Source organism: Schizosaccharomyces pombe (assembly GCF_000002945.2).
Source record: "Schizosaccharomyces pombe strain 972h- genome assembly, chromosome: II".
Lineage (NCBI taxonomy): Eukaryota > Fungi > Ascomycota > Schizosaccharomycetes > Schizosaccharomycetales > Schizosaccharomycetaceae > Schizosaccharomyces > Schizosaccharomyces pombe.
Window position 1 is genome coordinate 3,191,306 of NC_003423.3, and position 22,753 is coordinate 3,214,058.

Here is a 22,753-nt window from a genome sequence, read left to right on the forward strand (position 1 = left end):
CCACTAAACCTATCCAACACCAACAACGGCTTTTTTTCGAAATCACCCACAAAGGGGTTTGTTTCAGGCTAAACACGACGATTCTTGTTTATTTTGTAGAAAATAATACGTTCCATTTTGAACCTTTGTTACATATATTTACGACTAGCAAATTCCTTAAGAATTAAAAGGAAACTAGAAACCATTTACAAAATTATTTTAAAGTTACCCAGTCTTTCATTATTGATTAAGATTAAAACAACATGGCTGAAAGCTTGATTCAAAAGTTAGAAAACGCTAATTTGAATGACCGAGAATCCTTTAAAGGACAAATGAAGGCTCAGCCTGTAGACATGCGGCCGAAAACAGAGGTGAGTGACTAAGTAATTAGAATTGGCGTTGATTAACAATTACCAGGATGTTACGAAAACCAGAGGAACAGAGTTCGAAGATTATTATTTGAAACGGTATGATGGTTTCTTTCTTATGAAATTTGTATATTGACACATGGTTTACAGCGAACTTTTGATGGGCATCTTTGAGGCGGGCTTCGAGCGTCCATCTCCAATTCAAGAAGAATCTATCCCTATTGCTCTTAGCGGCCGTGATATTTTAGCTAGAGCTAAAAACGGTACTGGTAAAACAGCCGCCTTTGTAATTCCCTCCCTTGAAAAAGTTGATACTAAGAAGAGTAAAATTCAAACATTAATTCTCGTCCCCACTCGTGAACTTGCTCTTCAGACATCTCAAGTCTGTAAGACTTTAGGAAAACATATGAATGTCAAAGTTATGGTCACAACTGGTGGTACAACTTTAAGAGATGATATTATCCGTTTAAACGATACTGTCCATATTGTGGTTGGTACTCCTGGTCGTGTCCTTGACCTTGCTGGTAAAGGCGTTGCTGATTTCAGTGAATGTACTACTTTTGTTATGGATGAAGCCGATAAATTATTAAGTCCGGAATTTACTCCCATCATTGAACAACTTCTTTCCTATTTTCCTAAAAATCGACAAATCTCTTTGTATAGTGCTACCTTTCCGTTAATTGTTAAAAACTTTATGGATAAACATCTTAATAAACCTTATGAAATTAACTTGATGGACGAGCTTACCCTTCGTGGTGTTACTCAATATTATGCTTTCGTTGACGAGAGCCAGAAGGTGCATTGTCTTAACACCTTGTTTTCAAAACTTCAGATCAACCAGTCGATCATATTCTGTAACTCCACTAACCGTGTCGAGTTACTTGCCAAAAAAATTACTGAACTTGGATATTCATGCTTTTATTCTCATGCTAAAATGTTACAGTCTCATAGAAACCGTGTTTTTCATAATTTTAGAAATGGCGTTTGCCGCAATTTGGTTTGTTCTGATCTGTTGACTCGTGGTATTGATATCCAAGCTGTAAATGTTGTCATCAATTTTGATTTTCCGAAGAACGCCGAAACTTATTTGCACCGCATCGGTCGTTCTGGTCGATTTGGTCATCGTGGTTTGGCTATTAGTTTCATCTCTTGGGCTGACAGATTTAACCTTTATCGAATTGAAAATGAACTTGGCACTGAAATTCAACCAATTCCCCCTAGTATTGATCCCTCCCTGTATGTTTTTCCTAATGGTGATTATCAAATCCCTCGACCCTTGACTGCATCTGCCGATCAAGTATTGGCTGCTCAACAAGCCAAAGGACAGGAGGGATATCATAATCGTCCGAACAATAATCGTGGTGGTCATCCTCGTGGAGGTGGAAATCGTGGTGGTTATCGTCAGTCCAATCGACAACCCAGATACCGTGGTCAACAAAAAGCAGACTAATGTATTAAATATGTCGGTAAAGCCTCGTTGAATAGTTTAGAGTCCTGGACTTTTCATCATTTTTTTTTTGAAAGTGAATTATGTGGTAATTGATTCTCACACAATTTGTTTATACTGGACAAGGACTGATTTACTATTTCCAAGCTTGCTTGGGATTTTTGGATCTTTATGTGGAAAATAATTGTCATATAACTTGTAATTATATTTTGACAGGAAGGAATCCTGTTTAACGTTTTTAACGTAGAAATCTACTTCTAACTTTCGTTTGCAATATTCCTGGTCGTAATTACAATCATATTAACGGAGCAATTTTCAATTGATAAGAATTTTATTAGTTTACTGATAAATTGTCTATATCAGATTGACCGATATCTGAAAGGGTATCCATACTATCGACGTTCATTGCAATTAGCAATTCCTCTGTACTTAATGGCCACCTTCTTTCTAAATTCGAGAGCTCTAAAGCCTTATCAACTGTTTCAATTGCACCAACAAAGGAAATCGCAGTTTCTTTTAGTACTTGATTTGTAACAATTGGTGATGTAAGGAGCTGAAGATTGTCAATAGTCTCAGATAGCGTTTTCCTAATGAAGGTGCTGAATTTGTCAATTTGTTGGTCCCATTTCCAAGAATGTAAATAATTCTTTAATGCTTGTTTGTCATCAGTAGTGTCTGCTATTTTTTGAAGTAAATCCGATAGGCCTGCTTGAGCAATGTAGTCGTTGTTCAACAATGTCGTTAAGTTATTCTTGTAGTAAGTTGTTTTTTCTTGCAGATATTCAAAAAGTTCATTAAGAAAAGTATATCGTCCAACATAGTTTGTACAGCTGTCCAATACATTCAACATGAGTATGATTCCCTTGTAAGGAGGACGTACATCTTCTGTCATAGCAGCACATATTTCTAAAATCCTATCAAACAGCTGCATAAAGAGCATCTTAAATGGCAGTTCATCTACACCTTGTACGCTTAACGACGCTCCTCGTATTTTAAATATTGAGTTTGCGTTTCTTAGAAAAGTGGTAACGAAATCAGGAGGTAGAAGGTCATCGGTGATACTCAAATTCGTATTCGAAATAGTGTAGAGCTCGTCGTCCAGCACAGTTTTCATTCTCTGATAGGTAAAGTCTTCCAAACTATAGTAGAGTATTAGTAATTAACAAATATACACGCTTTTCGTTTTGGAGCTTACGTTTTAATAATTCTCAAAATTATGCACTCGTCATGCACGATCTTTGAAAATGCCTCCCTATAAAAACCAAGAATTTCTATAACGTTATATAGTCTAACTATGTCTGATAGATCCAGCACCGAAGTCTGCGCTCGAGATGATAGAGGACGGCAAATTCCGTATAAGCTTCCATCAAGTAAGGAATTCATTTGATCTTCTAAAACATTAGGAACGTCCCAAGGAGGGAAGGGATTTAACTGAATCTGGCGCTTTCGGGCGGCGAACAAAGCTTCAACTAGTTCCTTTTCATTAACAATTGTTTGATGAATCCAAGCAAGTAAATCTCCAATGAAGCGCACAGTATCGGGAGCCGACAACTCAATTGGTCTGGAGGATGATAAAAAATCTCCTCTAGTGAGAGCTGTCAGATAAGCCGTAGATAAAATTTGTTGACGGGCCTGAACAATTAAATTAATTGACTTGTTTACCATTGTTGGTTCTGAAAAAAGCTTGGTAAAAGCTTTTTTTAGATGCGAATTTGCTTCTAAAGTTTGAGCAGTCTGAGGATCTGACAGTTCGGTCTGTACGCATCGAAAAAGTTTTTCAAATGCAGCTTCAATATACCGAGACATTTTTTTTACAATTTCCTCGAAAGAAGAGTACTCCACGAAGCCAGAAAGTGAAGCAAATAAAGAATCACTACTATCATGAATCTCTTGCGCTTTGTCGAGAATTAAGTAAAATCGATCGTCAACGTCAGTTGAAGAAGTCAAGTGAATTAAATCATCGTCCATTATTACAAAGTTTTTCTCAAATATTTCAATATTTTTGAGCTTTTCCTCAATCAATGCTTCCTCTTCACAGAATGTCTCATACGAATTCAATAAGATTTGTGCGTCATTCGTTTTTTTAGACCACTCATTTTTATAGCTATCAATTGAATTTTTAACTTTCAAAAGTTGACTCTGGACAGACAAAGTTTGCTATACAGTTAGTGCGTTGCAGAAATATTTGATGGATTAGTATTTAACATACACTTGAAAGCTCTGACAGCTCTTTGATGATTGACCCATTCGTCCATATTAAATCAGAAAACACTTCAAATGGAAGTTGCTTTCGTGCTTCTCTTTCATTTTTGAATTTTCGTTCAGACAATTGTTCTAGTGCCGCTTGAACATTCCGGTCTGCATAATTAATTGAAGACAATTGTGCTATATTTTTCGACACAGAATTCCTAAATAGAAGCGATTCTTCTGGGTTGGACTTTATGTGTCCATGCTTGGATTTCACATCCATGAAGTAGTGTTGTTAGGAGAATGCCGACGATGCTTCACAATTGCTTGACTGTCAGGATGAGACCCTAACTTTTGAGTACTGTAGTAATTAGTTTTTTAAACAAACAAGTAAAATACGTTGCTATAGTTTCTTTGAACTCAGCATAATTAGTTTCGTTACTAAACCGTGGTATCTTTGCCAATTGACTGTTAAACGTTTTTTTATCTATATATAATCCTAGAGCGTAAAAGTATAATACGATTCTTGGGTGAAGTAAAATTATTAAAATCCAACTTATTACCTTATTCAAGACATTTTCTAATTATCGCCAATTAGGCTCGCAGATTTGTATGTTACAGTCTTAGTTTTTTGAATTTTGACATGATCCGAACGATTGCACTCTTTAAAATTTGTATAAAAGAACGACAGAAATTTACGATGCTTAATCAAGGATGCACACACATCTCATCTCTAATTTTCAAAAATTCACTACATTTTCATATAGACAATTAAATACATACCCTCTAAATTCATTAAGGTATATATATGATGGTACTCATATTCATGGCTTTTGGACAACCTCAAACATATTTAATTCAATTGTCAAACGATCAATACATTAACAATCTGGCGACAATTATTTGACAAAGATATATGCCGACAAGTATTGTTTACATTCGAACAATATAGGAAAGTGCACTGATGCCCGTGAAAATTAGACACGCAACAAAACAAATTTAGGAATTTAAAAACCTAAAATATTTAAAAAATTACTATTCCATATTTAATTATTAGCTGTTTTATTGCAACTTTCAAATTCGGCTAAATTCGTAAAACGCTACACTTTCAACTATAAATGTGACTGCTTTTTTTTATTCTCTCAAAAAACTGTACACATCTTTTTGCTTCAGACTACCCACTCTATTAAGGCGAAGAAACGAGATGCCTACTCATACTTCTAAGACTCGTAAGCTTCGTGGACACGTCTCAGCTGGCCATGGTCGTATTGGTAAGCACAGGAAGCATCCCGGTGGTCGTGGTAAGGCCGGTGGTTTGCAACACCTCCGTAGTCACTTTGATAAGTATCACCCTGGTTACTTTGGTAAGGTTGGTATGCGTCGATTCCACCTCATGAAGAATCCTTTGTGGCGTCCTACTGTCAATTTGGATCGTCTTTGGACCTTGGTTCCCAACGAAACTCGTGAAAAGTATCTTGGTAAAAACACGGAGGTTGCCCCCGTTATTAATGTCTTACAATCTGGTTACGGTAAGGTTTTGGGTAAGGGTCGTCTGCCTGATACTCCCGTCATCATTCAAACACGTTATGTCTCTCGTCGTGCTGAAGAGAAGATCAAGCAAGCTGGTGGTGTCGTTGAGCTCATTGCCTAAGAACATCCTGTGATTGCTTAGTGGCTTAATAAAATTAATTTTGTTTGATTCGTTTATCCGTCTATACTTTGATGGAATATAATTGTTGTATGATCAATCTGTAGTGTTATTCTCTGGTCAAATAGTGTATAGAGATTTTATTTCAATTAAGTCAGTAAGTGAAAAAGCCTCACCTGCTGATATGTGTTCGTTATGCTATGGTAAAATTAATTATGGATTAATGTTTGTAACTGAAAATGCACCCCAAAAATTCCATAGGGTATTTTCGATGTATAGACATACAATAATGCTTTCACTTTAATACCCAATGATTACAGTAATGCTTATACTGTAAATGAAAATGTATGCACAAATATAAGTGATTGCTTGATGAGAAATTGCCAGCAAATCTTCTCAAGCTCCATCCTGCAAAGCATCATTTGGTAAAATTTCATCAATACTTCGCTTCCGCTTTGATAAAGAAGTAGGTTCATCTGTTTCTTCCTGCTCTTTAAAATCAAGGATATGGGATAAGTGCTTAGCAGTTAAGTCTTCGTCTTTCTCGAAAGAGGTTTCTCCAAAGCTATTATCAAAAGCTGTATCGTCATCTTTCTTTTCGTAAGCTAAATTATCGAGATACAAGAAATCGTGATCCAATGCTTCCTCAGCTGAAATCCTTTTGTTACAGTCAAGTTCAAGACATTTCTCTAAAAAATCCAGGCACAATCGCTCTTCTTGGCTTGGTTTATGACGAAGCTTTTCTTTGTATATACTGGCTGAACCACAACTGGCCCACAAAATAAGTTTCCTAAAGTTTACTCTTTTTTCTGTAAGCGTGCTTACATTTGTCTCAAACGTACAACCTGGCAGGTTAGCGAAAAAAATCAACACAAACACTTCCGTAAGGGACATTAGATCGTTCTTACCGTGTAAAGCAGCACATTGGCGCATTTCGCTTTTTCCAAATATACATGCTATCTCCATGAGTGCATCCACGTCGTCCTTTGAATTAAACATGGGGAAACGTTTAGTAAGGAAAGATAACAAAATAACCCCAGCAGACCAAATATCAACTTTGGGTGATTGAGATGAGCATTTAAACAATACTTCAGGTGCTCGAAATCCTCGAGTTCCGGCTCTATTGGCCCGTTTGCTTGGTCGAGTATCGTTTTTTATGTATCCAAGAGATGTTTCCTGCGCAATCGAAAAATCATGTGCTAATTCGGCCGCATTTGAATTAGTGCACCGGCAAGAATGTGATTGTTGTCTTCCATCATAACGCTCTGCTAATCCAAAGTCAACTAAGACACCATGCTTGGTACGAACATCGAAGAGAAAGTTACTAGGCTTAATGTCTCTATGAATGATTCCCAAAGTCTGAGTTTGCTGCATAGCTTGAAAAAGGCATCGAAAATAAATGCTCATATCGCGATAGGAAAAAGTGCTATAATATTGACGAAAGTCAGTATGCTCGTAGTAGGGTAAAACTACGAGTACCTGATCTTCATTTCTTAAAGCAGTTATTAGCGGGGCTATTACCGACGATCCCCTTAATAAATATAGGATTTCTAATTCATTGTATATTCTAGCAGGACTACTTGTCGCGTAAATTTTTTTTATAGCAACGTACTTCGGTTTCCGGCTGTCTTCATTAACAGGAATTTTTTCTTTTCCAAAAGAAGATTCCTTTAACACTTCACTTTGAATGTCCCAATCATTAATATACCTCCCATAATGTAGGTCTTCCGCTTTATATACACTGGAGAACGTACCTAAACGAATTAGCAAGATAGTTTCAAAACAGTACTAAAAACGGTAATTGAAGTTTACCTTCTCCAATTTTTTCAATTAGCCGATAGTTCTCTTGTAGCTCTACGAACGTCCTTGTGATATTTTCAATTTCTTCGCGGTCTCGTGCAGGGATATCTTGAATCATTTCTTGAGATTTGTTTTCGTTTACATTTTCATCGTCCACCTCAGTGATTTCACATTCAGAATCAATATCTGTTTGTTGTTCATGAGTTACTTTAGGTGATAGTGTGATATGGGCCTCTGCCATGTTAACGGTTTAACTCATATATTTTTAAACCAAATAATAACTTAAAAAAAATTAAAAGAGTCGTCAATTAAATGGTAAAATGCTGCCAAGGGAAGGAACCAAGAAAAAACAAATTTTCACGTATTTTAAACCTTCAAACCGAACACGCGAACGAATACTAAGATTCAAAAAAATCAAGTTTTTAAAATGTGTAACACAAACTCATTCCATGAATATAAGAATTTGCAGATTCCAGGTTCAACACCAGTTGTACATTGTTAAGCAAAATGCTCTTCTAATGAGGGACATTGTTACTTCCAAACAAGAAAAATACATTTTTAATCCAACTTTTGTTTAATAAAAAAAGTACTCTGCTATAATATTTGTATACTTATGGAAAAGATTAAGATTTCATGTCCTTTATCTTTTTTTAAATTTAGGACTTGCTTTAAAAAACATAAATCCTTTGGGCTCTTGTTATTGTTAATAACCACCATAAACAACTAGAATTGACTATTTATTGGACATTGAGAGTAAATATGATTAACCATGGTATTCAAACACGTTTTTTTTTTCTGTTATTTAAAAATAAATAAAAAAATTATCCTGAATTTGAAATTTATTCCTAGTTAAACTACGATAGGTTTTCTGTTTAGTTTATTGTGTATTACTTTAAAATTCTAAAAACAGCACAAATGCTTACCTCGTCAAAATTTGCATTCATAATAATTTTGAAAATCACCTTGAAAATGATACATGCGCCAAAATAAATTATAAGTTTTTATATCAGAAATACAGCTCAAGAAAGAATTTACAACTAACGTTATTCAAAAAATATATTAAATTCTTTTCAAAACATTTAATTAGAAGTACTAAAAAGAACAATAGCTTTTACGTGGCACGCTCAATAAAAGTTAATTAAAATATTATTTTTTAATGTAAACAAATGAGTTAATAAAAGCACGTTCTATATCCTTAAAGTGGTTAGCAACAATTAAGTCTAGCTCCTATTTTATATTTTGACTAACCGTAGCTCTTTTTTGTTAGTAAGAAAGTATAAATGGACCCCCACACAGGACATATAGGTGGGGTTATTGTTTACAAGGACTACTAGAATGTAGTACGCCAAATCCATCTTTTATTTCATTCGTAACATAGAAAGATTCGGCTTTCAGTGGCCTCAATGTCGTTGGATCTTCTTTCTAGATTAAAGAAATACATTCATGATGAAGAAAATTCCGACTTGGACTCGATTTATGCTGAATGTGAAAATGCTGGATTGACAGCCGTGGTTAACGGTATGGACATTTGGGTTTTTAAAAAAATTGAAAATGATCGATTCCACAATAACTAACAATGAAAAATTAGACGTCATTGATACCCTTTTATTAGGAACGAGTTCTTGTTTCGACGAGGATTGCTTGGAAAAACTCTTTGCTATATGTTCGTAAGTAGTTGTTATTTTGTGTTATTCAAATAGAAGGAAGCCATTTGGTTTACTATATATCAATTTTACCAAACTAACAATAATGGTTTAGACACTTTGCTGACCTCTCTTCCTCTGTAAGGAATAAAGTATATGATTTACTCACGAGTAATATCAGCTCTGAATCCGCTATTCTTGAAGATATGATTTCCGCAAATGCTACTGATTTTACTGTACCTCAAACGAATTTAGAAACTACAGGCATTGCATTTCAGCTCACGGTCAATTCCCTTTCTTCCTCAAATCAACTTTCAGTTATTCGGTCATCCACTAATACTGTTAAGGGAAGAAAAAAAAATCCAACTACTAACTCTAACTGGAATGGTATCTCACATGTAAATGCTTTGTTAGATGCAATCATAACATTATTTCAAAAAAAATTATCTCGTGTATGGACTACTTCTTCGGAAAGAGACATGTTTCTTTCACTTTTCCTAAAACCAATATACACGTTAATGGAAAGTGAAATTAACATAAAAAATGCTTCTTTCCGTTCTCGTTTATTTAATATTATCGGGCTTGCTGTTCAATTCCATAACCATACCACTGCAGCGGAGACAAATATTATTCAAAATTTACAATACTTTGAGCATTTATCTGAGTATGCTGCTGATCTTGTTCATATTGTTACCGTTCAGTTTAATTCCGTTACCTTGGCTGAAGGAATTATTCGAACATTGTGCTCTCTAGAATTTAATGATAACGATGTTAAAGGTCCCAAGCAAGTCGCTTTGTTTCTTGTCCGTCTTTCTTCACTTATTCCAAACTTATGTTTGAAACAGCTTACTCAATTAGTTAAGCTGCTTGATTCGGAATCATATACTCTGAGATGCGCTATCATAGAAGTACTTGCTAATGTGGTCATTGATCAAATTCATGATGAGGCTCAAAATGAAATGTCAGAGTCAGTGCCAGCAACTGTTCAAAGCTTAATGGATCTTCTCAGTGAGCGATTACTAGATATAAGCCCTTACTGTCGTACTAAAGTACTTCACGTCTTTATCAAAATATTTGATTTACCAATTAAGTATCCCAGAAAACGTCAAGAAATCGCGGAACTCGTGATCAGATGTTTGCAAGATCGGTCAAGTCATGTCCGCCGAAATGCAATTAAGTTATTTTCTAAACTTTTAACTACCCATCCTTTTTCAGTTATGCACAATGGCTTACTAACCAGAAATATTTGGGAGAAAGGATTATCTATCATCGAGGAACAGCTTAATTCTTTACAACCAAAGCAACAAGAAAAGGTGGTAGATTCAGAGCTTGAAGTCGATGAAAACTTATTAGAGGATGCTACTATGATCCAAGATGATGAGTCACATGAAGGAGAAAGTCACTTGGAAAATTCTCTAAGCGAATATGTCGATTCTGTTCCTGCTGAGGAAATAGTCAAAGTGAATTTAACGAAACGGTTTTATTTAGAAGCACTCCAATATATAGACATTGTGGAAGCGGGAGCAAAAATAATAAGCCAGTTGTTGTTTGCTAAAAATAAGAGCGAGGTAATTGAGTCAATGGATTTCTTTGTTTTTTGCAATTCTTTTGGAATTTCGTCTTCAAAATTATATATAAAAAAAATGATTCATTTAATTTGGGTAAAAGGAACCTCCGACGAAGGGAACAACATTCAGAACCATGTATTGTCATGTTATAAAACATTATTTTTTGAGCCACCTCCGAACTCTGGTACCAACGAAGCCGCAAACTATATTGCGAGAAATCTTATTTCATTAACATATGATGCTAGCCTTGCTGAGCTTACATCACTTGAACAGATGCTTTGCATTTTGATGAAAGATGGGTATTTTTCACATCTAGTCATAACAAAACTATGGCAAGTATACAGTTATCAAAAGAAGGATATATCTCGAACACAACGTAGAGGATCCATCATAGTAATTGGAATGCTAGCATTAGGCAATACCGATGTTGTCATGCAGGGCTTGGATCATCTTATTCAAATAGGACTTGGTCCCCCTGGTTTGGAGGATTTAGTTCTTGCAAGGTACACATGTATAGCGATTAAACGTATTGGCAAAGATGCGTCTGGTTCTTCTAATATTAATTTTCCAAATTCGCATACGCTTTGTCAAAAATTATGTATGCTTTTACTTCGACCATCGTTCTCTGAAGAGTGGTTTGGGTTAGAAGAGCAAGCTATTGAGGCTATATATGCAGTTGCCAAACATCCTGACGAACTTTGTACCAACATTATTTTGCTTTTGACGAAACAACTCTTCAAACCTTCCAATCATGAGAATACTACCAGTAACGATGATCATGCAATGGACGAAGATTTAGATGATTCTCCAGAAGAAGAAACATTAAAAGATGAGGAAGAAATAGGTATACGACTGGCGCACTTAATATTTTTAGTAGGCCATGTCGCGATTAAACAATTAGTCTATATCGAATATTGTGAGGCAGAGTTCAAACGGCGAAAAGCGGACGCCGAGAGATTGGCCGTACAGAACTCAAATAATCCTATAAATGGGCAAGAAACTTCTGAATATGATTTAATTACGGGAACAAGTGAAGATGATTTTTCAGAAGCAATGACATTTATTCGTGAAAGGGAGTTGCTCTATGGTGAGAATTCTTTACTTTCGAGATTTGCTCCATTGGTAGTAGAATTGTGCTCAAATCATAAATCGCACAATAATCAAAGCCTTTTACTAGCTGCTTCTCTGACTTTGTCCAAATTTATGTGTCTTTCTAACAATTTTTGTATGGAACATCTTCCATTGTTAATAACCATTCTGGAGAAATGTGATAATCCGATTATTCGAAACAACTTAGTAATCGGGTTAGCAGATTTAACTGTTTGTTTCAATCATTTTATTGATGAAATATCCGAATACTTATATAGAAGACTGATGGATGAAGAGTCTTCTGTCAAAAAGACATGCTTTATGACTCTAGCATTTTTGATTTTAGCTGGTCAAATAAAAGTAAAGGGCCAGCTGGGTATTATGGCTCGTTCTTTGGAAGACGAAGATGCTCGAATTTCTGATCTTGCTCGAATGTTTTTTACTGATTTTGCAGCCAAGGATAATTCTGTATATAATAACTTTATTGATATCTTCAGTGTATTATCTAGAAGTGCAGAGGAGCAGGATGAGGACGACGCTAAGTTTAAGCGTATCATTCGTTTCTTGACGTCCTTTATTGAAAAAGAAAGACATACCAAGCAATTAGCCGAACGTCTGGCTGCTCGTCTTGATCGGTGTAAAACTCAACGTCAATGGGATCATGTGGTGTATGCACTTTCTTTGCTTCCTCATAAAGCCGATAATATTCAAAAGCTCATTGACGATGGATATCATGAATAAAGTCAATTCTAATGCTTTATCTTACATATTCAAAATCCTTTGTATATTAGTATTGCCTAATTAAAAAGAAGAATGACGGTATACCTTTTTTATAACGAATTGAATGTTAATAACTATAACTTCATTGATCTACAACACCCATTATTTGCAACAATTAAACAATTCAAGCGCAAGTTAAGGTAATTTAGTTATTAGCTAAGTAATTTGCACATTCTAGCTGGGTCATTAATTATTTTTTGTGCTTATGAAGAAGATTTAACTTTACCCTAGAAAACTATTCACCTTCATTAACTGCTAAGTAAAACTGAGGAACTCTTCTCAATTTTAGGCTGTATCAAATATTGGTAAATTACATACTTGAACAGAGATCATTTTTTGGAACTGTCATCATCCTCTCAGGCTAGAAGTTTTGATAATAAATATAATCGGCATATACTGAGTATAAGTGCATTGTAACGTAACTCAGTTTAACTAGAAATAAGGTATTTCAAACTTTTAGACACTAAATCAAAATACAATTGTAGAAGGAAACCGATATTAAACGTGTTTCTAAAGCAACTTAACGCTCACTTCGTTATCACTCCTGCTGTAGAACTATGACAGTAAGGACTTCGCTTACTTATCGAATGTTTGGCAGTTGCTGCTCAAGCAATTCATATTTTAAAGTTAACTATGGCGTCTTCCAAGAAGAGCAAAACTCATAAGAAAAAGAAAGAAGTCAAATCTCCTATCGACTTACCAAATTCAAAGAAACCAACTCGCGCTTTGAGTGAGCAACCTTCAGCGTCCGAAACACAATCTGTTTCAAATAAATCAAGAAAATCTAAATTTGGAAAAAGATTGAATTTTATATTGGGCGCTATTTTGGGAATATGCGGTGCTTTTTTTTTCGCTGTTGGAGACGACAATGCTGTTTTCGACCCTGCTACGTTAGATAAATTTGGGAATATGCTAGGCTCTTCAGACTTGTTTGATGACATTAAAGGATATTTATCTTATAATGTGTTTAAGGATGCACCTTTTACTACGGACAAGCCTTCGCAGTCTCCTAGCGGAAATGAAGTTCAAGTTGGTCTTGATATGTACAATGAGGGATATCGAAGTGACCATCCTGTTATTATGGTTCCTGGTGTTATCAGCTCAGGATTAGAAAGTTGGTCGTTTAATAATTGCTCGATTCCTTACTTTAGGAAACGTCTTTGGGGTAGCTGGTCTATGCTGAAGGCAATGTTCCTTGACAAGCAATGCTGGCTTGAACATTTAATGCTTGATAAAAAAACCGGCTTGGATCCGAAGGGAATTAAGCTGCGAGCAGCTCAGGGGTTTGAAGCAGCTGATTTTTTTATCACGGGCTATTGGATTTGGAGTAAAGTAATTGAAAACCTTGCTGCAATTGGTTATGAGCCTAATAACATGTTAAGTGCTTCTTACGATTGGCGGTTATCATATGCAAATTTAGAGGAACGTGATAAATATTTTTCAAAGTTAAAAATGTTCATTGAGTACAGCAACATTGTACATAAGAAAAAGGTAGTGTTGATTTCTCACTCCATGGGTTCACAGGTTACGTACTATTTTTTTAAGTGGGTTGAAGCTGAGGGCTACGGAAATGGTGGACCGACTTGGGTTAATGATCATATTGAAGCATTTATAAATGTGAGTCTCGATGGTTGTTTGACTACGTTTCTAACTTTTGAATAGATATCGGGATCTTTGATTGGAGCACCCAAAACAGTGGCAGCGCTTTTATCGGGTGAAATGAAAGATACAGGTATTGTAATTACATTAAACATGTTAATATTTAATTTTTGCTAACCGTTTTAAGCTCAATTGAATCAGTTTTCGGTCTATGGGTAAGCAATAAATTGTTGAGATTTGTTACTAATTTACTGTTTAGTTTGGAAAAATTTTTTTCCCGTTCTGAGGTATATTCAAAAATACAAATGTGCTCTACTTTTTCTAACTTTTAATAGAGAGCCATGATGGTTCGCACTATGGGAGGAGTTAGTTCTATGCTTCCTAAAGGAGGCGATGTTGTATGGGGAAATGCCAGTTGGGTAAGAAATATGTGCTGTTAATTTTTTATTAATATTTAGGCTCCAGATGATCTTAATCAAACAAATTTTTCCAATGGTGCAATTATTCGATATAGAGAAGACATTGATAAGGACCACGATGAATTTGACATAGATGATGCATTACAATTTTTAAAAAATGTTACAGATGACGATTTTAAAGTCATGCTAGCGAAAAATTATTCCCACGGTCTTGCTTGGACTGAAAAAGAAGTGTTAAAAAATAACGAAATGCCGTCTAAATGGATAAATCCGCTAGAAGTAAGAACATTAAAGTTACTAAATTATACTAACCCAAATAGACTAGTCTTCCTTATGCTCCTGATATGAAAATTTATTGCGTTCACGGGGTCGGAAAACCAACTGAGAGAGGTTATTATTATACTAATAATCCTGAGGGGCAACCTGTCATTGATTCCTCGGTTAATGATGGAACAAAAGTTGAAAATGTGAGAGAATTTATGTTTCAAACATTCTATTAACTGTTTTATTAGGGTATTGTTATGGATGATGGTGATGGAACTTTACCAATATTAGCCCTTGGTTTGGTGTGCAATAAAGTTTGGCAAACAAAAAGGTTTAATCCTGCTAATACAAGTATCACAAATTATGAAATCAAGCATGAACCTGCTGCGTTTGATCTGAGAGGAGGACCTCGCTCGGCAGAACACGTCGATATACTTGGACATTCAGAGCTAAATGTATGTTCATTTTACCTTACAAATTTCTATTACTAACTCTTGAAATAAGGAAATTATTTTAAAAGTTTCATCAGGCCATGGTGACTCGGTACCAAACCGTTATATATCAGATATCCAGTACGGACATAAGTTTTGTAGATTGCAATTAACTAACTAACCGAACAGGGAAATAATAAATGAGATAAATCTCGATAAACCTAGAAATTAAAAATCATTTACTTTAAATAAATCGACAAACGAATATGATAAATAAATTGTCTTTAATAAAAAGCATCACTATCATTCAACCAATCATGCCTCTTTCAAAAGTTCCTGTTTTATACTAATAGCATTTTTGCAGGATCTTCAATATATTCCTTTACTAAACGCAAGAAAGTAACTGCTTCACGACCATCAACCATTCTATGGTCATAAGTAAGAGCCAAATACATCATCGGCCTTGGAACAACTTGGCCGTTGATAACAACAGGTCGTTCCTTAATGGCATGCAAACCCAATACAGCTGTTTGAGGAAGATTGATAATAGGGGTACCATAGAGGGAGCCAAAAATACCACCATTAGAGATGGTGAAAGTTCCACTAGCCATGTCCTCAATAGCTAATTTGCCAGCACGCGCTTTTGAACCCAAAGTTGCAATAGCACTTTCAATTTCCAAAAGGGACATGCTTTCAGCATTACGAATGACCGGTGTAACTAAACCTTTAGGGGTAGCAACAGCAATGCTGAGATCACAAAAGTCGCGATAAACAAGAGTATCACCCTTTCCTTCACCTTCTATGGAGCCATTGATTGCAGGAATTTGCTTCATAGCTTGGGTGCAAGCCTTAGAGAAAAAACTCATGAATCCAATTTTAACACCGGTTTCCTTCAAAATTTCATCCTTGTATTTCTTACGGAGGGCGACCACAGCAGACATGTCACATTCGTTGAAAGTAGTGAGAGAAGCCGCACGATTTTGGGACTCCTTAAGGCGCTCAGCTATACGAAGACGCATGCGATTCATTTTAACACGATCCTCATTACGGGAAAATGAGGAAGGACGAGCGGTCTCTGTAGCTTTAGGCTTACTTTGTTTAACTGGTTCGGATTTGGCAGGTTTAGGCTTAGGAGAAGAAAATTCAGGTTCTTTGGCATCAGGAGCAGGCTTAGTAGAGGAAGGTGCAGATTCCTTTTGTTCAGCACCGAGGTCAGGCATGGGTTTCTCTTCAATGGGTTTAGAAGAATCTTGAGGAGTTGAAAGGTCCTTAGCTGCATCGGCATCTGCAGTTTTGACTTCATCTTTCTTTGGACCGGCACTACCGCCTTCAGGAGGAGCGGCACTCGTATCAATGACCGCAATATCCTGATCAATGGTAATAGTGTCACCTTCTTTAACGAGTTGTTCCTTTAAAACACCGGCATCAGGAGCTGTAACGGGGGCATCAATTTTATCAGTTTCCACACTCGCGATTTCCTCATCCTTGTTGACATATTCTCCAGGTTCTATCAACAAAAGTCAGTATTTATAATAGCAAAAAATCTTTTTTTTATGAATCAACTTACGTTTTAACCATTGTGCGAGGGTACCTTCCGTAATAGATTCAGGAAACGGAGGCGTTTTAATGCGTGTACTGGCTAAAAATATAGTTAATGATTTTTGAAATTGAAACAACATAAGAAAAAGTAAATCCCGAAGATACTGAGTGAAAGGAAGAAAACATAGTTGAGAATTCCTATTCATGTGTGAATATGACCTTGTGAAGAATTATTTAATTATTTTGAAATCAACAGCGTCCACTTGATTCAAAATAAAGTTTAAGACAGATGCACTTAGCAAAAGTTGATTCTTATGAGCAAGTTGAGTACTAACATATATATCCCGTCTCCTTTAACAAACAATATCTACATCATGATCAACAACACATACCATAACGGGCCCAAAGGACGTTGGCCATGGATTTAGACACTGGAGCAGTGACTGAATATCCTGAACGTAGAGATAAAAGACATTTCGCCATCATGCGAAAGCCATTGCCGTAAGAAGTCATTATGATGGTTTTTCCGTAACAAGTAATTTACTTCAATCTTGAATAAAGACAGCACAAGAAAAAACAAGAAGAATGTACGAAAGCCAAATCAACTAACAGTGGCTTGCTTATTTTGTATTATTGCTAGAGGGGGTTGTTGTATGTGGTAGAAGGTAAATATGCTACACCCTTATAAACACTGTAATATATTATATGGAGTATGAGTGCACGGTAGTGCTTTGAACCTGTAGAATCCTATTCGGTGTGTGAAACCAGTATGACCTATGGTAGGCCATTTATAAAACCTTATTAGGAAATGTAGCTGGGGGTAGTAAAGAGATTTGATGAGAGTCACTGTATTTCGTTAAACATTGTTTAGAAAGGATTTGGAATAATAAAGGTTTGCTACAATACACTAAATTGTAATAGTGTGATGTAAAGACAGCAAAAATGATAAACTATTAAGGATCAATATATGAAGTTGTTTTAAAGTTGAATTCAAAAAAATATTTATCAATTTCGGTTTTCTCCTTTTTTTACATTGACATTTTGCAGATATCCAAAAGAATAAAAATAGTATTGAAAGGTGTGGGACTCGAACCCACGAGCTTTCGCACTAGTGCCTTAAACTAGCTCCATAACCACTCGGACAACCTTCCTAGTTGTACGGTTCTATCCATAGACGAATATATACAGTAAAAATAAAAAATATTTGAGCTGTTATTCATACGAATGAATTATTATTATGAATTAATACCTCATATATACATTTGATATTGAACATTGTAATTAGTTTCAAAGGCATATGACTTTTTGGGTCACTGCCGGAACAATATCAGTCGTAAGGAAATGCATTGCTTGCCCGCACACGAGCATTAATGAATGTTTCCGCTAATTTGCAAGATATTCGCTCTGAACTTACAGAATGAATAAGTATGGTTTAGAATTAGAAATCACATTGGTTTCGCAGCTTGAGAGAAATGTTTGTTTTACATTGTAAATAGTAAGCTTATTTGTCGCGCGTTTATTGGTATTGCTATTTCTATATATAGAAAAAAAAAACATTTTCCTAATACTTCATCTCATCTAGCTCTAATATATCGAAAATTCCTAGAAACCCTTTTTTTGCGATCAAAACATTCAATTAAGCTACATAAGTTGTATTCTACAAAATGTCAGCGGTTCGCTGTATCAAATAAATAGTATATATAAACTCTATACCTCTTTTGTCTTTATCATCCCTTTAATCAATTCCTAGGTTTTTCATTGAAGACATTTTTTGCAAGCACCTACAGTATATATATCGTTGATTTTATTTACCTTCTTCACTAACCAATTTTCTTGAGCCTTAACACCTAAATGAAGCAATTATTGAAAAGTTGGATTTATCCAAATCTCAAAACTTTGTTAAACTTCATTTTAACCTAAAGTCATATCTTTAAAAAGATAAATCGCATGGCAAAATGTTGGAACAAAGTGAATCGCACGCGTTCATAAATAATGCACCAAAAGAAGATCGAATCCAAGTGAAATTTGAACAATTATTTGAATCTCTTCCTTTGCCATTGCGAGCTGAAGAAGCATTGAGTAAACTAAGACATGATTCTGCAAGATTGATGATATTAAAAACTTCAGATCCTACGTTAAATATGTCGACTTATAGTATAGAGGATTCTCCGATGGGCTTTGAATGCTTAAAATATAATTTAAGTGACAATAATAAATTACTTTCACAAAATAATTACCGATTACCAGACTATTTAGAAGAGGATGAAATAGTCAGCTATACTTTTTCAAAAACCGGTCCCACTACTTCAAAAAACAAGCATCCATCACATTCTAATACAATTAGATCACCTCCTTACAAAGTGAAAAAAGAATCATGTCATACAGAAATCAACAACGTGTCTAATGTTTCTACGGAAAGTATCAACGTTATTGATGCATCGAGGGGTTACTCGCCTTACACATCAGTGGATTCTCTTTCTGTGAGTAAAAACCGTTCTTTCATATCTCTTGAAGAATCAGCAAGTAACCAATATGATGCTGCAGAAGCTTTTTATTTTAATGCAGACTCATCCTCACCGTTGAGAAAACTTAGCCCTATAGAGCTTCCTGTGACTCCAATAAGACGCAAAACCCCTACAATTAACCCAAACTCAGAACTTAAAAGACTTCAAACTTTTGGAAAACTGATTTTGCATAAGGGAAGTCGTAGAAGGTAGTGAGTCCAATCGAACAAGAAGTATACAATAACGTTTCTTTGTTATTACGAAAAATTTTGAATGACCATTTTATAATGCAAAAAGTTACCTTAAGCGTGTGCAGTAATTTATTCAAATATCAATAATCCTTTTAAATGACTATACCGAGCACTATACTTTGTATGAGTAGGCTATAAGGATCTTTTTTAAAAACGTTTATCTTGGTTAGGAACACTAAATGCAATTAGCAACCACGCATATCAATATAGCTGTATTTTTTTATTAATTTACAATCCAACACCTCTAGCTCCCAATTCAATTATTACATTGCTTTTTGGAGCTTTTATTTAGCAGCAAATAAATTACAAGTTGTATAATTACATTTTTTTTTTAATCCTAGAAAATAAGCAAATCTTAGTTTAATTTTCGCTTATTCTAACATTCTTAATGTATATTGTATATAATAATAATTATAGTCACAACGAGATGAAGTATGCGAAGGTATAAGAGTATACAGCTCCTATGGTCTTGCCCTCGGTCAAGCTCAGTAACAAATTGCATTTTACCCAAGAACCAAACAACTCATATAAATGGACAAGCTCAAAGAAAAAGGGTTTGTTAAACTAGAAATTTATTTGGAAAATAAAAAGAGGTTGCATAGTATATTTTTGAAAGAAGACACGGAAGATGTTGAAAAGAAGTCACTGTATTTGATTAATGTTCCTATCACAACTACTGAAAAGATTTTGAAAAGAGCAATTTCTCAATTGGGCGGTCGTATCGTTAATATCTATCCTAATATTAGTGGCCTTTTGAAAAGTGGCACCCATTTACGCGTCAAATTAGTCGAGCCCGCTGAAGTTAAACAAGTTATCAAGGCAGCTTCTAAAAAGACGACCTCGCTTCCTTGGAAGTTCACACAGCATACTGGTTTGAAACGTAAGAACATGGTCATTATTTTTTTGGAAATACTAATGTGTTTAATAGGTTATGTAGAAAGTTATGATAGACAGTTTGTCAATCCACGTGTTCTAGCCGAAAGTGTTGATTCATACATGAAACGTGTTACTAAAAAGGAAATAGCAGAAAAGAGGAGACTATTCGCTATGAAAAATCAACCTGATGAAGATGGATTCGTAACGGTCGTTCGCAGCGGCCGGGCACCTGTCGGGCGACCTCAGGATGCTGAGCGTCAATTGGAAAAGAAAAAAGACACTGGGATCCACAAAGATTTTTACCGTTTCCAGCTTCGGGAAAAGAAAAAGAAGGCTCTTTTGGATTTAGCTCATAAGTTTGAGTTCGATAAACAGCGTATCCAACAATTAAAAGAAAAGCGGCAATTCAAACCGTATTAATATTATAGGTTTTAATCTTTTTGGGAGCATCACAAGGATTTGTTTTAGTTTGTATATTTTAGGGATAATGGTAATATACAAAGGCTATGATTTACTAATACAAAGAATAAAGTATACTTACCACAAACGTATATAAATATATTAGTATGAAAATGGAATAGTCGTTTACTTAAAAATGAAATGTAACTGCATGGTGAGAGCATTAAAGCAAGACTAACTTGCTACTTCAAGTTTTTTGAGACTTTCTAAATCGTAATCAATGCCACTAAAAGCCTCATATAAGCATCGCAAATGACAATCTTCTATACGGAAACCGCATTTGCGGCCTGGTTCATGCGAAACTTTTTCCAAATATCTAATCGAGTTGTTAGTATGATATTTATGGGTGATGCTACAAAATTGACACTTACAAATCTTGATAGGTGTTTTTGGAGTATGAAAAATACTTGCTCCCATCTTTTTCTCCAGCAAGAGGACTAAAAGGCGTAGTATCCTCTGCTACTTGCTGAACATCAGATAGAAGAATTGAAGATGAACGTGAAATGTTTGAAACCGAAGAGGCAATGTTTTCTTGTTGCTTTTTAAGGGAATCAGATAGTTGGATAATTTTGTTAGGATCTTTTCCTGATGTAGCTAAATCAAAAATAATTTGTTGCTCAACCTGTTCACGTCTTTCCTTTTCTTTTTGATGCTCACGTATAGCCGCTTCTCTTGCTTCTTGCTTTTGGCGTTTGAGAAGAATCTCGTTTTGAGCCAAAATGCGTGCTTCTGCGGCGGCTCTTGCAGAATTTGCTGCTATAGAATCTCGATTTTGTTTTTCATATTGTTTAACTTTTTCCTCAGTTTCTTCAACGTCGATTTTATAAATCAAATTAAATGCTAAAAAAAATTGTTAATAAAATTCTGACGCTGTCAATAACATACTTAAAATTTCAACTTCTTCCAAGTAGTCATTGTAAGCCTGCAAGCTGTCAAATTCTTGCTGTCCTTTGTTAAAGCTAAAAACGCACGTTAGAGTAAATTAAAAAAAAAGCTACAGTGTTCGTACATTCGAGATATCCGCTTCCGAACATCGACTTCGCGCTCAATTTGAGCATCTTCAAATGTTTGCTCTCGAAATTTGGCTTTTCTGAGAATTTTGTTGCACCCAGGAGTAGGGCATTGAGCAGGTCCAGTTGTAAATATTCTCTATGAATTAGCAAATCATGCTTCATTTCTTATTTGTATTAACAAATGCAATCAAACATACGTCTACACAAGACTCACACATCTTGTGATAGCACTCAGGGTTTATAAGTAATTTCATATTTGGATTTAAATATCTGTCCGCCTGGCACAACGGACATTTTTCATCTATATGTCTCGGTCAGCTTTAAAATAAATCAGGTAATTAATTAATGCTTACCAACTTTCCTAGCACCTTCATCGTCCATCTTTCTTTTATAGTTTACTTTTATTAATTCGTATTATGCAGTGAACGGGAATGACAAACGATAAATTCAAAGTTTCAATCGAATTTATGTTGAATAGTAAACGTTACTTTTCGGATTGTATAAAGAAATAATATTTGGACAAAAAAAGCGCGCAATACGTGGTGTTAAACTTTTAGAAGTAGTCGCCTTCAATATTACAAACACGACGACCATCAACTCATTCCCTAGCTACCAGCTATCTAAAGTCTTTTGAGTCCAAAAATACGAAAATTTAGATTAATGTAATAATAATTATTGAACCAACATAAATATTAACTAAATTTGGTTCCGTTTGTCGTATAACTTGGTAATTTCTATGTATACGGGCATGCAATCAGAAAACTTAATGGACATTTACTAAATTTGATCAGTTTGTTAAAAAATAAAATTATCTATTTTATTCTCACATAGGAGTTTGGAAAATTTTCAATAGTTACGAACTTGAATTTGAATGTTTTATATATATGTC

At 35.2% G+C, this 22,753-nt stretch overlaps 10 protein-coding genes, 11 long non-coding RNA genes and 1 other non-coding gene across 22 annotated transcripts; 12 read left to right on the forward strand and 10 right to left on the reverse strand.

Moving 5' to 3' along the window:
- Nucleotides 1-11: 11 nt before the first annotated feature.
- On the forward strand, nucleotides 12-2,502 carry ste13 (ATP-dependent RNA helicase Ste13/Dhh1). Its single transcript, NM_001022246.3, has 3 exons — nucleotides 12-350; nucleotides 397-446; nucleotides 498-2,502. The coding sequence occupies exons 1-3, from the start codon at nucleotides 243-245 to the stop codon at nucleotides 1,795-1,797; spliced, it is 1,458 nt and encodes a 485-aa protein (NP_596324.1). The 5' UTR covers nucleotides 12-242; the 3' UTR covers nucleotides 1,798-2,502.
- On the reverse strand, nucleotides 1,193-1,474 carry SPOM_SPNCRNA.6007. The gene has a single exon (NR_195357.1). It is a non-coding gene; the product is annotated as a non-coding RNA (long non-coding RNA).
- On the reverse strand, nucleotides 1,948-4,388 carry cog6 (COG complex subunit Cog6). The gene is made up of 3 exons (NM_001022247.3): nucleotides 4,004-4,388; nucleotides 2,990-3,951; nucleotides 1,948-2,933 (listed from the first exon to the last, which is right to left on the reverse strand). Exons 1-3 carry the CDS (start codon nucleotides 4,262-4,264, stop codon nucleotides 2,129-2,131), a joined length of 2,028 nt encoding a protein of 675 aa, NP_596325.1. The 5' UTR covers nucleotides 4,265-4,388; the 3' UTR covers nucleotides 1,948-2,128.
- Nucleotides 2,738-3,798, forward strand: SPOM_SPNCRNA.6008. The gene has a single exon (NR_195358.1). It is a non-coding gene; the product is annotated as a non-coding RNA (long non-coding RNA).
- Nucleotides 3,921-4,986, forward strand: SPOM_SPNCRNA.6009. The gene has a single exon (NR_195359.1). It is a non-coding gene; the product is annotated as a non-coding RNA (long non-coding RNA).
- A 171-nt stretch (nucleotides 4,987-5,157) lies between these two features.
- Nucleotides 5,158-5,754, forward strand: rpl2801 (60S ribosomal protein uL15). The gene has a single exon (NM_001022248.3). It carries the CDS (start codon nucleotides 5,186-5,188, stop codon nucleotides 5,630-5,632), a length of 447 nt encoding a protein of 148 aa, NP_596326.1. The 5' UTR covers nucleotides 5,158-5,185; the 3' UTR covers nucleotides 5,633-5,754.
- Nucleotides 5,755-7,896, reverse strand: hsk1 (Dbf4(Dfp1)-dependent protein kinase Hsk1). The gene is made up of 3 exons (NM_001022249.3): nucleotides 7,442-7,896; nucleotides 6,538-7,383; nucleotides 5,755-6,474 (listed from the first exon to the last, which is right to left on the reverse strand). Exons 1-3 carry the CDS (start codon nucleotides 7,668-7,670, stop codon nucleotides 6,026-6,028), a joined length of 1,524 nt encoding a protein of 507 aa, NP_596328.1. The 5' UTR covers nucleotides 7,671-7,896; the 3' UTR covers nucleotides 5,755-6,025.
- SPOM_SPNCRNA.6010 lies at nucleotides 6,085-7,068 on the forward strand. Its single transcript, NR_195360.1, has one exon. It is a non-coding gene; the product is annotated as a non-coding RNA (long non-coding RNA).
- SPOM_SPNCRNA.6011 lies at nucleotides 7,326-7,775 on the forward strand. The gene has a single exon (NR_195361.1). It is a non-coding gene; the product is annotated as a non-coding RNA (long non-coding RNA).
- A 734-nt stretch (nucleotides 7,897-8,630) lies between the features above and the next one.
- On the reverse strand, nucleotides 8,631-9,121 carry SPOM_SPNCRNA.6012. The gene has a single exon (NR_195362.1). It is a non-coding gene; the product is annotated as a non-coding RNA (long non-coding RNA).
- On the forward strand, nucleotides 8,783-12,681 carry cnd1 (condensin complex non-SMC subunit Cnd1). The gene is made up of 3 exons (NM_001022250.3): nucleotides 8,783-8,947; nucleotides 9,018-9,096; nucleotides 9,188-12,681. Exons 1-3 carry the CDS (start codon nucleotides 8,833-8,835, stop codon nucleotides 12,468-12,470), a joined length of 3,477 nt encoding a protein of 1,158 aa, NP_596329.1. The 5' UTR covers nucleotides 8,783-8,832; the 3' UTR covers nucleotides 12,471-12,681.
- On the reverse strand, nucleotides 9,239-13,679 carry SPOM_SPNCRNA.6013. Its single transcript, NR_195363.1, has one exon. It is a non-coding gene; the product is annotated as a non-coding RNA (long non-coding RNA).
- plh1 (phospholipid--diacylglycerol acyltransferase Plh1) lies at nucleotides 13,095-16,930 on the forward strand. Its single transcript, NM_001022251.3, has 10 exons — nucleotides 13,095-14,126; nucleotides 14,172-14,241; nucleotides 14,296-14,323; nucleotides 14,368-14,395; nucleotides 14,444-14,527; nucleotides 14,567-14,806; nucleotides 14,848-14,994; nucleotides 15,040-15,246; nucleotides 15,296-15,363; nucleotides 15,412-16,930. Exons 1-10 carry the CDS (start codon nucleotides 13,143-13,145, stop codon nucleotides 15,452-15,454), a joined length of 1,899 nt encoding a protein of 632 aa, NP_596330.2. The 5' UTR covers nucleotides 13,095-13,142; the 3' UTR covers nucleotides 15,455-16,930.
- On the reverse strand, nucleotides 13,993-14,840 carry SPOM_SPNCRNA.6014. The gene has a single exon (NR_195364.1). It is a non-coding gene; the product is annotated as a non-coding RNA (long non-coding RNA).
- kgd2 (dihydrolipoyllysine-residue succinyltransferase) lies at nucleotides 15,271-17,428 on the reverse strand. The gene is made up of 3 exons (NM_001022252.3): nucleotides 17,154-17,428; nucleotides 16,790-16,861; nucleotides 15,271-16,729 (listed from the first exon to the last, which is right to left on the reverse strand). The coding sequence occupies exons 1-3, from the start codon at nucleotides 17,272-17,274 to the stop codon at nucleotides 15,564-15,566; spliced, it is 1,359 nt and encodes a 452-aa protein (NP_596331.1). The 5' UTR covers nucleotides 17,275-17,428; the 3' UTR covers nucleotides 15,271-15,563.
- A 405-nt stretch (nucleotides 17,429-17,833) lies between these two features.
- SPOM_SPBTRNALEU.09 lies at nucleotides 17,834-17,912 on the reverse strand. Its single transcript has one exon. It is a non-coding gene; the product is annotated as a tRNA-Leu (tRNA).
- Nucleotides 17,913-18,505: 593 nt separating this feature from the next.
- SPOM_SPNCRNA.6015 lies at nucleotides 18,506-19,557 on the reverse strand. The gene has a single exon (NR_195365.1). It is a non-coding gene; the product is annotated as a non-coding RNA (long non-coding RNA).
- On the forward strand, nucleotides 18,581-19,858 carry mis20. Its single transcript, NM_001355805.2, has one exon. The coding sequence runs from the start codon at nucleotides 18,717-18,719 to the stop codon at nucleotides 19,476-19,478; it is 762 nt and encodes a 253-aa protein (NP_001342792.1). The 5' UTR covers nucleotides 18,581-18,716; the 3' UTR covers nucleotides 19,479-19,858.
- Nucleotides 19,859-19,885: 27 nt separating this feature from the next.
- On the reverse strand, nucleotides 19,886-22,411 carry pmh1 (transcription factor TFIIK complex ubiquitin-protein ligase E3 subunit, Pmh1). Its single transcript, NM_001022255.3, has 6 exons — nucleotides 22,218-22,411; nucleotides 22,062-22,165; nucleotides 21,861-22,000; nucleotides 21,737-21,810; nucleotides 21,223-21,691; nucleotides 19,886-21,167 (listed from the first exon to the last, which is right to left on the reverse strand). Exons 1-6 carry the CDS (start codon nucleotides 22,243-22,245, stop codon nucleotides 21,026-21,028), a joined length of 957 nt encoding a protein of 318 aa, NP_596334.1. The 5' UTR covers nucleotides 22,246-22,411; the 3' UTR covers nucleotides 19,886-21,025.
- On the forward strand, nucleotides 20,026-20,969 carry rrp7 (rRNA processing protein Rrp7). Its single transcript, NM_001022254.3, has 2 exons — nucleotides 20,026-20,396; nucleotides 20,445-20,969. The coding sequence occupies exons 1-2, from the start codon at nucleotides 20,048-20,050 to the stop codon at nucleotides 20,810-20,812; spliced, it is 717 nt and encodes a 238-aa protein (NP_596333.2). The 5' UTR covers nucleotides 20,026-20,047; the 3' UTR covers nucleotides 20,813-20,969.
- Nucleotides 21,057-21,645, forward strand: SPOM_SPNCRNA.6016. Its single transcript, NR_195366.1, has one exon. It is a non-coding gene; the product is annotated as a non-coding RNA (long non-coding RNA).
- On the forward strand, nucleotides 21,850-22,667 carry SPOM_SPNCRNA.6017. Its single transcript, NR_195367.1, has one exon. It is a non-coding gene; the product is annotated as a non-coding RNA (long non-coding RNA).
- The last annotated feature ends 86 nt before the right edge of the window (nucleotides 22,668-22,753 follow it).